Source organism: Curcuma longa, chromosome 8 (genome assembly GCF_044706935.1).
Source record: "Curcuma longa cultivar G26 ecotype Majalengka, Jawa Barat chromosome 8, ITB_CL_G26_1.1, whole genome shotgun sequence".
Lineage (NCBI taxonomy): Eukaryota > Viridiplantae > Streptophyta > Magnoliopsida > Zingiberales > Zingiberaceae > Curcuma > Curcuma longa.
Window position 1 is genome coordinate 8452718 of NC_133868.1, and position 14425 is coordinate 8467142.

Here is a 14425-nt window from a genome sequence, read left to right on the forward strand (position 1 = left end):
AATCTCTTTAGTGACACTTATCTTTAAAATATTTGAGTCACACCCAACCCAATGAATCTCTTGAACTGCGACATTTTTCTGGATTTGTTACAGTTGATAGGGGAGGCGTTTGCATCTAGTTTCATCTTTTTATTGGCGACTTTATTCGGCGCCCCGATTACTGGATTAAAAAGTTTTGTCAATAAGAAAAATACAATGGTGGAGGATCGTCACCTTCTTGGTTCATTTGTCTTTCTCAGCAACAGGATTTCCTTCCAGATTGATCGAGGTTCTTTAAGTTAATGCAGAAAGGACTTGTCAAAAAGAAAAAAGAAAAAAGAATAGAAAAGTTAACCTAGGATATTAAACATATCAACAAGCAAAGAACAACAGACCCGCATTACTTCCTAACGATTATGTCTGACCAATTAATTGTTGATTAAATTGTTTCCTACATCCAAATTTTGGAACCTTGAGTTCCTAGCTAACTCAACAGGGAGAGTCCTTAGATTTGTCAAAGACGTTAACATGGAAATTCTAGTTTACTTAATAGATAACACAGTTACATAATCACTTGTAATAGTTACCAAATAGTTTGAAGCTAATGGAACCAAGACAAAAACAGGTGTGAGAAAATTCGATACTATTGTACAACTAAAACATGCAATTGACTGGTTGCAGCTTTTTCAATGCAACAATTGTGTACCTTAATTAAAGAGACTAATTTGCACTAGATCACAAGCAAGTTTGCCAACAATAACTAAGGTAACCGATTAATGAAAAGGTTCATTCTATCTCTCCTTAGTCATGCTCCTAAAATCCTTAATCTTGTACACCTTCAATATGTCTTTCATATTTTGAAGGCTAAGATTTACATGATGAAATAAAATCTAGAAATTTTTTTTGCCTCATATGGATGATGATGTCAATGGTACGACTTCAACTCCCAAAGAACTCGATGAAGAGACTTCATACTTAACTTTGGTTATTTTCTCATTAATCATTTGACTCCAAGATTAACCCAGTTCTCAACATATCCTGATACTTCTGGAATTATCCCCATTTTTCAGCAAGTAATGAGCTATGCAGCATAAACTCTTTTACCTACAATAATAAGCCCTATTTCTATGACAAGAGCAGGCACATTACTTGCTGAAATAATGTGGTGGTAGAACCGAACTTGTCATAGAAATAGGGCTTATTATTGTAGGTAAAAGAGTTTATGCTGCATAGCTCATTACTTGCTGAAAAATGGGGATAATTCCAGAAGTATCAGGATATGTTGAGAACTGGGTTAATCTTGGAGTCAAATGATTAATGAGAAAATAACCAAAGTTAAGTATGAAGTCTCTTCATCGAGTTCTTTGGGAGTTGAAGTCGTACCATTGACATCATCATCCATATGAGGCAAAAAAAATTTCTAGATTTTATTTCATCATGTAAATCTTAGCCTTCAAAATATGAAAGACATATTGAAGGTGTACAAGATAAGGATTTTAGGAGCATGACTAAGGAGAGATAGAATGAACCTTTTCATTAATCGGTTACCTTAGTTATTGTTGGCAAACTTGCTTGTGATCTAGTGCAAATTAGTCTCTTTAATTAAGGTACACAATTGTTGCATTGAAAAAGCTGCAACCAGTCAATTGCATGTTTTAGTTGTACAATAGTATCGAATTTTCTCACACCTGTTTTTGTCTTGGTTCCATTAGCTTCAAACTATTTGGTAACTATTACAAGTGATTATGTAACTGTGTTATCTATTAAGTAAACAAGAATTTCCATGTTAACGTCTTTGACAAATTTAAGGACTCTCCCTGTTGAGTTAGCTAGGAACTCAAGGTTCCAAAATTTGGATGTAGGAAACAACTTAATCAACAATTAATTGGTCAGACATAATCGTTAGGAAGTAATGCGGGTCTGTTGTTCTTTGCTTGTTGATATGTTTAATATCCTAGGTTAACTTTTCTATTCTTTTTTCTTTTTTCTTTTTGACAAGTCCTTTCTGCATTAACTTAAAGAACCTCGATCAATCTGGAAGGAAATCCTGTTGCTGAGAAAGACAAATGAACCAAGAAGGTGACGATCCTCCACCATTGTATTTTTCTTATTGACAAAACTTTTTAATCCAGTAATCGGGGCGTCGAATAAAGTCGCCAATAAAAAGATGAAACTAGATGCAAACGCCTCCCCTATCAACTGTAACAACTGTATCAATTACCAAGGGGCATTGATAGGTAATTGATAGGTAAAAAAAATTACCAATGACCATGTCAAATCTCTACAAAATCCAATAAAGATATTTTAATAATTTTTTATTCTCTCAAATATAATAATTGATATATTAAAAAATTAGATCCCATTAGAATTGGGGCCCTAGGCATAGGCCACTAATGGCCTATGCCTAAAGCCGGCCCTAGTATATATCCCATAGTTGGAAGCTTTGTAATAGACTATAAATTTTGCCTCTATGGTGGAAATGACTATTAGCATCTGTTTGACATTTTTTCATGATATAGCTCCTCCAGTCAATATGAAAATATAACCTGAGGTGGATCTCCTGCTATCTAAGCAACTAACAAATCAGAGGATGAATATTCAAATGACCTGATTTCTGATTTGTAAGCATGTAATCCTTCGTTGTTTGCAAATTCAATATAACCCTCTTTATAGCTTTCTAGTACTCTAGACCAGGGTTACTCAAATATCTACCTAACATCCCTATAATTTACGCATGATCCGGACACGTACATTTCCAATGCATAAGAAATTACTACATTTCCTTAATCTCAAGTTCATGATATGAACATTATTACAAGCTAAATCTATCACCCTTTAACACAGGAGTGTCACCAGGAGCATAATTCTACATACCATACGGAATGAACATATTTTCTATATAGACTTTTTGTGAAAATCTAAGTATACACCTTAAACGATTGATTATGAATAATCTATATGTCTAAGATAAAGGATGTATCACCGAGATCCTTCATTTCAAATTTATCTCAGCAACTTCATATAATTGTAAACTATGGAACAGAATTGTGGTTCAATATGGAACTCGATGAAAGGTCTGTACATGCACTTGCTGCAGCCAAAGAAAACTAACTGATTAAAATTATTATGGCGGTTATTTCTTCGCTTCAATACTTTCGTCACTTTATGTTAGTATTAGTTCCGCATAAGTTAGATAAAAAAAGGATATAAACGGTAGAGGAAGTATTGATGCAACATTTTTTTTTGGACAATGTATTGGAATACAAGCACCCCCAGCAGCCACATAACCATTTAAAATAGCACAAACCAAGAGCTAGCTGATAGATTACTTGTGGCATCAGTCTGATTAAGCAACATAAACCACCCTGCTGTTTAATTATATAGGAAAAAATAAGCACGATTTATACTTCATTGATCATATCATATGATAACACACTACATTATGCTATCTACCGTCAGTGTTTCGAGTTTATTTTCCACCAGACTGCCATTTCAAGTCGACACAATATGAAAGATTAAGTTCGATACTTGAACTCTCACCTTTTGCGTAAACCATAAACTTGCCTGGAAAAAAAAAATACACCTTCAGAGACGAGAGGCAGTCGCCACTCAGATCAAGTTTCTCCAAGTTACGTTCCAGAAATTGCTCAAACAAGACAAAAGTCACTTGATTCGTTTGATCAAAAGCTTTGCAAAAGCTCTTGAGCGAGTGGTAGAGAGGGCGAATCATCTCACATCGGCAAGAGAGTTTGAGGGAGGCGGTAGCGGCAGCGTCAGTTTTTTTTTTTTTCCTCTCGGAATGCTTGCTCCAGAGTGAGGCGCACACCACGGCCTTCGTAGAAGTCAAATCCAGCTATTTTGAAATTGGATCACAACCAATGCAAGAATAACTCTGTATTGGGCCGACCTGGAGGTGGGCTCATGTTTTGGGCCGACTGGGCCTTGAACTATGGCCTTGTAAATTCGAAATAAAAAAATCAAAAAATATATATAATCAGAACTAATTAAATTCATGTTTAATAAACTAAATTATTAATTTTATTTGTTGCGCGCCATTTATTTAATGCTGAAGTCTTTCGTTTATACAACAAATTAGAAACTGAAAATTTATTATGATTTTCTTTTGGCGTAGATCAAACAGTGCGACCTAGCCACGTAACAATTACTTACACATATATATAACAACATATGAACAAAAGCTGCATCAATCAAAATCAAAAACTAACAAACTGGCCTGGAGATTGGAGAGGACTACGAAGTCAAATGATGTATCAATGTAAAACACACTGCAAATTAATGGCGTAATGCAACCTAATCAATCGGCTTCCTGTCCTCCGCAAGCAGGCCTCAGAGTGTTGGAGTAGGCCGTGAAATCAGGAAAGTAGGATTCAATGTTCGTCGCCAACTTGGTTAAATCTCTGCGCATGAAGGAGTAAACGTAGGCTTCGAGTTCGACGCTGAACACCAGCAGCATCCCTTTCTCCTTCCCGCCGTTGCAGACCAACATCGTCCCCACGGATTTTGGGTTCCCCGAGTAGACGAACTCGTTCGACTTCGCCCACGAATGTGATTCCTCCGACCATCTCCACAGCGTGAACGCGCCGGAGCGTTTGCTGTAATGCACCAAGCACAACCATGATTCCTCCCAGAGTGCCACGCTGATATTGTCGTCTGACTCCACGTCACTGCCGTCGGGCATCGCGAGGAACTCGATGGCCCCCGTGGCGATTTCGTATGACATAACGTAGGGGTCGGCGGCGGTAGATCTGAAGCAGTCGGAGACCCAGAAGACGACCCCTTGGCGCATCACCGAGTTGTGAAATTTCAGGTCTCGGCTGCCGTGGTGAATCATCTCGTCCCTTGTCCAAACTCCGGTTGCCGAGTCGTAAACGCGGCACTGGTACAAGTTGGACCAGTTCTTGTCCGGTGTGAGGCAGACGAGCTTGTAGTCGCTCGTGATGCCGTCACCGTCGTTGGTGAACTCGACGGCCAAGCTGGCGCGCCGTGCATTGCCGCCGGGGGGGATAGGAATGAGCGAGCATTTGCAGCGGGCGGGGTTATAGGCGCATATGCTGTAGGGAATACAGTCTGTTTTCACGTAGAAGATGAGACCGCCGGCGGAGCAGAGGACCCTGCAGGTGTCGTAGGAGGAGAGGGCATCCAAGCAGGTGTCGTAGGAGGAGAGGGCATCCAAGGAAGCCGGGGGGAGGCCGGCGTTGGGTTCGATAAAGAATAACTGCCGGCTAATATAGTTACCGGCGAAGATGGCAGCTGCGGCAGTGTTGTGGTAGGATTGCTTTTGGTGGAAGAGGGGATCCGAGGTGATCATGTTCAGGATGGACTTGGAAACGAGTTGGAGGCGGAAGATATTCTTGGCCGGGAGGTAAGAGAACACCTCAGCCAATGTATCGTAGTTGAGGGTCTTCTGGTCGACGGCGGTGGCAGCGGCAATGTTGCTTCCGAGGTCGGCCATGGATCGTGTGTAGAGATGAATTGATCGATGATGATGCATATGCAGGCGTCTATAAATAGGTAGATGTTCATCATTGGATTAAAATTTCTGTTACTAAAAATTTTGAGAGAAGTTCTCTATTCCATTTTAAATTCTGTTGAGAACTTTTTTAGAAAAAAATTTCTCTCAAGTTTTTTTTATTACTTTGAAATTCACCAAACTAATTTTCAATCACGCTGTATTTTTAGATAAACTAAAAAATTATGATCGGATAGATTTTATTCTAATTACTATCATTCTTTCAAATTCAGTCTTGGATTGGAATAGTACCTTAACTTTGTCAAATTAATTTGCAACTTGGAAAAATCTAATCAACATAATAATTCTGTTTCTACAAAATAGGAAAGCTATAATTAATTCTGTTTAGTTAATTTTGAACAATTAAATTAGAAGAATCTAAACTGCATATATACTTCTAGAAGATGGATTTCTTCTTAAATCAAATGTAGGGAAAAAAAGAAGGTCAGCATTAAAACCTATTAGACAATATAAAGTATTGTTTAATTTAACGAAAGTTGGGTTTTATATTTAACAATATAAAAAAATAATCATGCCGAAATCAAGGTCAATAATTTGGGACGAGGCTGTCAATAAAAAGCGTATGTGCCGAAACTAATGTGATTGCTGCCTTGCCTGATCATCTAACTGATGCCCTAGCAGTTGATGGAGGAAATAGATTTGAGCTTAGGAATCATAAGAGGCGTCTTTGATATTGAAGTGGAGAAAATGAGGAAGCACCTGAAAGCACGTAATATATGATATATCGAACTTAATCTATGATGTATCTACGATAATAGAATTTATTTTATTATCATCAACAAGGTAATACGAAAATAATCTTTGAGATTAGGAATCATAAGAAATTCCTGAACATACCTAACCTCCCAATAATTTATGTAAGATCCGGACACATACATTCCTGAACATACATCAAACTCTATACTGTCGATGCATAAGAAATTATTATATTTTTTTAATCTCAAATTCATGACATGAATATTGTTGCAAGCTAAATCTATCGTCCTTTAACACAGACGTGTCACTAGGAGCATAATTCTACATACCATACCGAATGAACACATTTTATATATAGACTTTTTGTGAAAATCTAAGTATGCACCTTATACGATCATGAATAATCTATATATCTAAGACAAAGGATGTATCACCGAGATCCTTCATTTCAAATTCATCTCATTTAAATGACTTGGTTTCTAATAACAGACATTTATTATTGTTTATCAATAATATATCATCCACATAACAGAACAAGTATAATAAGTTTACTGTCACTAAACTTGATATATAAATATTAATCAATTGGATTCTCATTGAAATCGCATAAAGAAATCACTTATACCATTGGCGAGATACTTAACTCATATATGAACTTTCCTTTTCTTCTGCAAAAAAAAGGAAAGTTCATATTTGAGTTAAGTATCTTTTCTAATTTATATATTAGGTGCTTTGAATTTTTTGACTCAAAATTCTCTAACTACATTATGTATATAAATTTTCTTAATATTTTCAGCATTATAATGTGAAATTCGTTTGATTTCAAATATTCATTTACAACCAATAGGTTTCACCCCTTTAGACAATTCGATAAAATTTCAAATGTCATTTTCCACCATAAACTTCACTCTTCGCTCATGACTTCTATTAATTTTTCTAAATAAAAATACTATTTTACTTCTTGAAAGGATGAAGATCATCATCTTCCAATCCAATGCTTCAAGATAAATATAATCATGTGACATCATAAATTTCATTTTTCTAAAGGATCTCGTTAGTAACACTTATCTTTAAAATATTTGAATCATACTCAACATATTATCGCACGACTTGCTGTGCAAAGATGATAAATTTATTTCGTTTTTAACTATAACGCACCTCCAAACTATTTATGACTATGAAATGTCAAGTGTTATTGATGTCTAGTTTTTGTTGCAAATCTATTTACCAACAGACACAAGGCTGCTCCAACATTGATGTGTAGATGCTTACGACAAACAGTAACACAGAAAAGAGCAAGGTTTTAACACGCGCAACAAAGCCATGATAATTATCTCCGGTCAAATTAACCCATGAACATAGAATCCAAATTCAAGACATCAAATGGTTCTTCTTTCACAAACGCACAACTCATTGCAAACAATGATCACTAAGTCGAAACATCACTATCTACAACTCTTCAATATTCTTCATATCTCTAAAGAAAAAAAAGTAGCTCACTCAACATATCTTATGGTTTAGAGAAGGTTCAACCAGTCCAAATGCAATTATAGTACCTGCATATCAGAGAACCCCCAAAGAACCCTGTTCAGATTCAAACAGCAAGCATATTCAAACATGGAGAATAAGTTAAATTTCTCACGATAATTTGAACACCGCCACGCCACCCATCCTGCTGCAAAATGGTGGTCTCACAACATTACAGCAAGAGCAGGTGTTAAACAGCTGCAGGATTCAAAGATTTGAGTTAGAATTCTATAAATCAATGAGAAAAATTAGAAAAGTGGGCCCTTATTGGAATACATCTAAGTTTATCCTTTTCATGAAATATTTTCTAGCATTTCACTATTTGTCAATACCCACAAAATAGTTTATCTTTTCTTTCCAAAATGCCCACTAAAATTTTTGTTTTATGATTTATCTTTGTTTGTAGAATACAGATAGCTATTCAAAATGAGAGGAAATGAAAATAAACCCTGATTGCATTTAGACATACAGACAAACAATAACTTGGAGGAAGGACATTTTGACAGGAACTTTGTTCCGAGGTAAAAATCCATGGAGCCCAAACATAAGAAGTTTCCAATTTTTCATATGAAGAACTTAGAAAAAGAAAATATATTCAGACTTAAGCTAAACTAAAAAAAAAAAGGAAAAAAAAAATCTTTGCAACAAAGAACATTCTATGCTCAAGTGAACATAAACAAAACAATATTATACCTAGCATATGTAGTCAACTAAACAGCCCAATGTGCTTCAGGTCAGATTAGATGTCAAAGCAAAGACCAAAGAGGGCATTGTAAAACACCTGCGGGAAGAAAAAATAGATATTCCACAACAAAAGAAAGACCAAGTAGAAATGAATGCTTTGGGTAGACACCAATTCCTCACCTTAAGCTGTTACTAGGACATATTTAACCGCCCATGCACATCATTGGCCAAAATTCATCTCTGAATACCTGCAAGAATATGGAAAAGAAAACAGAATAACTAGCATGCTATGGAGATAGCAAACAAATAATCACCATCTCTTGATGCAACTTTATATCAACATTTTTTATGCTTACCTACGAGGCTTGTTTTGGCGTTGCCCAGAGTCCTCGTTCACCTCTGATAAAAAGTAAAAAAAAAAGACAAGAGAGAGGTAAATACCACATAAATTTAATGACGATAATAGATGGATTATTATGGAAAATAAGGAAAATAGTATCAGCTACGTAGTGTACCAGGTCTCTGGGAAGGTTTCAAAGAGCTAGCAGGTTTGCTTGTACCAGTTTCCCTGAGATGCATATAGTCAATGGTGAAGTTCTTATAACATAGTAAATTCCAGTGTAGACATATAATTACGTACAGAAAAAAAAAAGAAGAGGGAAAATAATATGGAACACTGCCTGAAACCATAGTAGAATACCATTCACAATATGACATCAAAGTTCCAGAGGCAGTATGCTAGGCTAATCAACTATATGTGCATTTGTGAAGATTGTACCAATCAAGGCACAAGTTTCCCTGAGATGCATATAGTGAATGGTGAAGTTCTTATAACATAGTAAATTCCAGTGTAGACATATAATTACGTACAGACAAAAAAAGAAGAGGGAAAATATTATGGAACACTGCCTGAAACCATATTAGAATACCATTCACAATATGACATCAAAGTTCCAGAGGCAGTATACTAGGCTAATCAACTATATGTGCAGTTGTGAAGATTGTACCAATCAAGGCACAAGTTTTTGTTCTTAAAAATTAGGAAGTCATATGGCAGCCAGCCCTTTATATTTTTCCATAGAAGTCAAGAAGAACACCTATCAAAAGCATTCATACCATGACCCAAAACAAATAGGCAAAAAAGCTAACAATGCTTGGGTGAAAAATAATTTGGAACTGTAACAGAAGCAGGCATTCAGGAAGCAATCAGAACTATGTTGATATCCAAAAAATTGTGCATCTTACCTAGAAGGGGATGATGAAGATGTCTGTCCTGAAGGATGAGCAAAGTAGTTTCCATCAAGAGCAATGTAAGGTGGGCAGTAAGGTGGCCCTAAAGCCCCAGCAGCACCTGCCAATACTGGCACCCTGGGATCCATACGGACATGAAAGAGTATCAGTTTAATACCAGAACAAAGACATAAAGCAAGACAAACAAAAATCCAGCCTCCATATGCTTTTCTGATGATAATTTAAGTCCCTTACTCTTGATAACATGAGGCATATTCTCAAGACCTCAAAGTTAATTATCATACCATCAGATGATAACATTCCCTCACGAATAGTCTGCTAACATGCCTAAACTACAATTGGTCAGAATATAGCAAATAGTCTATACAGGAAACCATCAAATCCAAGTCCAAAAAAGCCTTTTCAATAAGCAAATGAAAGGTCCCCAAGGGTCCATCTTATAGACAATAATAAAAGAGTAAACAACTATGAGAAAATGAGTATGTGCCATTGCATGAAAGATAACCTATTTGAATATCATTTTGCCTTAAGCATACCAGTATAGGTCAAACAATATAGCACAACTGTAAAAGTGAGAAAAGAAAGGAAGCAACATATTTTATACCAAGTCATTTCTCCGCTGCCAAAACCAAGCTGAGGTTGAGCTACATATCCTGGAAGAGCCATACCCATCGCAGGAACTCCCATACCACCAGGATTGGGACCACCAAGTTGCATAACTTGAAACAAGCAACAAAAAACAAAATCAAGAAAGAACAAGTTTACGGATACTGCCAAAAGTGTACAAAAGTCATATGGTCACAAAAGATTCAAATGATAATTTCTTGTTTAGTTTTGAATGAAAGTTCATTCCTCAGAATATACAGCAGACAAAAAAAGTGAAAACTTCCTATCAGAACCTTGTCAGAATACAATCTGTGATCAGTAATTCTGATAGAATTTTCTTACCTCTCTGATCACAAACTGTGGGATGAATTGGGGCCAAGAGGCATCCCATGAACCCTAAGAATGATACTTTTGGGAGCCCATAAGTCAGCGGAAAGTTAAAAAACAAGAGAGCCTTGGTCTGGTCAGTGGTCAAAGAATCACACAAAAGGAAAGCAACTGCTAGGCTGGTGTTAAAAACAAGTCACTCATCCAAGATTTTGGGACAAGAGGAGAGGCAACCTCAGTTGTCCATGTGCCCATTTTATGGGATGTAATATGAAACTTGAGGAGTAATGTCATCCCATCATATCAAGAAGTGGATAAAGGAAACCCACAATGACGAAAGGCATGCTTCAATAAAATAAATACAAGAAAGGAATTTGACAAACCTGGTAAAAGTGCTGGAGTTCCAGGGAAACTATGATCACCATTGGGAAGTCCCACAGCCCCAGTTGCCCCAATTACCTGAGTTCCACCATAAAGAAAGGGTCCCTTTCCTATCCCTTGATTGTTAATCCTTGCTTTTCCAACAAGTGCGACTTCTGGTTTAGTTACACCTGAATGTGAATCAGACTGTACAATGTCAGATGAACTAGGAGGTGCAGAATCAGGAGGTGATGATGCATGATTCCCAATGCTACGAAGCTGGACCGACTGCTGGTTAGAAATTCGTGTCGCAGATTGTGCTGGAAACTGAAGTGGTTGCTGTTCTGTGGGCTTGTTTTGAGTAGCAACTCTTCCAGGTGGGCCAATTGATGGCTCAGAATGTCTATTTATACGACCAACAATACTTGATTCCCTAACCTGGACCCTAGAACTAGCAGTCTGAATTTCTTTTGATGATAATGAAGATCCTGACAGCTGGAGACTGGAGGTAGCCATAATTTTCCCTGCGGTTGACCGAAAGGAATCAGCAATAAATAACTTATCAGGGCCAACAATGTCAGTAGGTGTATTCCCTCTCATCAATGAGTTTGTTTGGGATGCCATAGAATTATCTTTTATCAGTGTAGTATATGAAATGGACTTGTTGGTGCTTCCAGTATGTACACCACTTTTCTGAGTCAAGGCTGCCATATCTTGATTAGAGGACCCAGAGGGGTAAAATGGGGGTGATGCAGAATTGAGGCTTGAGGCAAATGAGTTCTTCTTTGGAAGAAGAACAGGGTCTGATTGAACTGTTGCCGGTTGAGAAGATGGTCTTCCAGAGGTATCATTTGATACTGAGTGGTGAGGTTTTAAAGGTAAACTGCCAAGAAATTTAAGAACAATTTAGTTGCAAATTGGTACCATGCTGTAGAATGATTGCATGTGATAAACAACAATGAATAACTACTAACCGTTTGCTCTGAATTGCAGGAAAGTCTCTTTTGTTCCTCAGAATAGGTTCATAACGCCTAGGTCCTCTCCCTCTAACAGTCCTCGGGGCACGAGTTTCACTTTCAGCATCATCACGGTACGTATTGGACCTGTTTCCTCTAATATACACACGTTCAGAGCCCCGTCTTTTACCACCACCTCGTCCCCTAAAACGGCCTCTAGACTTCTGTCTTTCCTGGAACAAGTCAATTCTCATTCTCAATTAGCAAAACCTCAAAGGTAGGTTTCACGAAATGGGAATATGGAAAGAAAGTACCTCATGATTTCGTGTCTCTAGCAAATTCATTTCTTCAAATCTATCATGCACCCAAGCACGTTCATCTTTAGGATCCCACAGCTTTTGCCCACCAAACATTCGCCTACATAATAGTCATTAAAAAAAATGTAAGGAAAAAAAGTGCAAATGCCAAACAAAAGAAGTTTCAATTCCGTAACTTTAGTAGGACAGTGCCTTTGGAATCGATCGATGTCAAGAAAACTAAATGCACAAGACAATGCAAAACTATTTGATCTAGACTGCAATAATCACTGACTGCAACAAAAGTGTGAGTGGGAAAAAAATGATCAATAAATAACCCATAATGGTAAAGAATCATAAGTAATCATTATAAAGGAGCAAAGTAGCTGAATTATACAGTGTTTAAGGTCAAATAGTCCATTTAAAAATGATTAATAAATAACCCATAATTGTAAGGAATCATAAGTAATGCATTATAAAGTAGCAAAGTAGCTTAATTATACGGTGTTTAAGGTTAAATAGTCCATTTTTCCTATATGAACTATTTCTAATCATCTTGCAGAGTGTAATCTTCAGAAAATCATGAAAGTTTCAACACAACGGAAATGATGTGAATATCTTAAATGATAGCAGCATTATGTACAGTAATTATCTATTGAAAGCGGTAAATTACATCTAAACAAACTGTCAGAGTAAGACAATCTCAATAAAATGCACACTGTTGGGATCATAACAACTTCTATCAGTAGTCTGGCACCAAAGTGATTGAATATCTCTGATTTATGGAAAAAAAAAATGGAGTTCATAAAGAGTAGTAGTAGAAACTGCAAGAAGAAAAGAAAAAAGTTATCTATTACACCAGAAGCACAAATTGTGAAATTATGTTATTTGGTCAGAAAAAGAATATCACCTGCGGCGACCCCTGCCATTGTCCTGGAACCGATCATCATGCATGTAGAAAGCCCCAGCAGTCGGCACAGCATAGGGTTCGTTCTCCTTCGCCTCCTCTTCCACTGGATTCTTGTCTTCATTTTCTTCTGGTTTTCCACGATACGTCTGTCCATCTCCATCAGGAATCGGTGCCTTTCCCAAGTCCTTGAGGCCTTCGTTCACTGGAATACTGGCAAGATTCCCACCTTTGCTTTCCATCATTTCTTCTTCCCCAGCGAATTCCACTACTCCGTCCACCAGTTCATCCTCCTCCTCTTCGTAGTACTCCTCTTCGTCATCATAGACCTCAGCACCGCCTTGACCATCCGACTCGCCATCGGACGCCACCAGGTCTCCCGCGGGAGATTTCCCCCGTCCCTCGTATCCTTCCCCTTCCTCGTCGTCGCTCGCCTCCCTGCGACGCATCCTTGGCAGCGGCGCGTCCTCAGGATCGCTCTCATACTCCGAATCCTCTTCCTTGACAACCATCGATCTCCTCCTCTCCAAACCCTAATCAGCAATCAACGCCCCCAAAACCCAGAACCTGAAACTCCGCGGCGAGGAAACGACCTTCACGATCAATCAAGAACGATCCGCGGGATTCCTAAGAGAAGGATGTGAGGAGCGACAGATCCGCAATGGTTTCCCTGAGAAGAGGCGGAAACAAGATCAGGCGAGGATATCAATCCATCGATCGAGGCATCGTTAGCTTCGTCCAAAAAACGCGTTCTCCGCGATCCAAAAATCTGATCTAACCCGACCTCGTCTACCCCCTCCCCCAATGTGGGGTCCATTTAAAACGCTACATTAATTGGTCGAAAAAAATGGGGCTGATCGTACTAGGGCCTTATTAAATTGTTTGACACACTCTCATTGATGACGTAAATGGAGCACAACGCTTAGCTCACGTTAAAAGGGTGTTTCAAACTGCCACTGCCAAATCTAACCGCAACCAGTTTCTTCTGAATAAATAGATAAATTCCAATTTCAAGAACATAAAAAAAAACTAAAACATAATTATAAAAAAAAAAATCTGAAGCCGTAAGTTTCCTCATCACAAACTAACTCTCTGAGATGGCCTTCTTTAGTGTGTAGTTCTTTGCAAAAGCAAAATAAACACACAAAAAAATTCACTGTGGATATATATACAGGAGTGCCAACACCAGGAAGTAGCTATGGAGATTGCCCGAGGTGATGATGAACGAGTTCAAGCAGTTGCCTAAAGACATTGAGAAGAGGACCATTATGCTCTTCATCCTGTC

General features: G+C 37.8%; 1 protein-coding gene across 1 annotated transcript; it reads right to left on the reverse strand.

Moving 5' to 3' along the window:
• Window positions 1-7544: 7544 nt before the first annotated feature.
• On the reverse strand, window positions 7545-13843 carry LOC141833343 (protein MLN51 homolog). The gene is made up of 12 exons (XM_074720762.1): window positions 13144-13843; window positions 12252-12354; window positions 11956-12170; window positions 11005-11864; window positions 10293-10407; window positions 9683-9805; window positions 8953-9005; window positions 8794-8836; window positions 8618-8685; window positions 8447-8534; window positions 7869-7951; window positions 7545-7782 (listed from the first exon to the last, which is right to left on the reverse strand). Exons 1-9 carry the CDS (start codon window positions 13650-13652, stop codon window positions 8658-8660), a joined length of 2049 nt encoding a protein of 682 aa, XP_074576863.1. The 5' UTR covers window positions 13653-13843; the 3' UTR covers window positions 7545-7782; window positions 7869-7951; window positions 8447-8534; window positions 8618-8657.
• Between the last annotated feature and the right edge of the window lie 582 nt (window positions 13844-14425).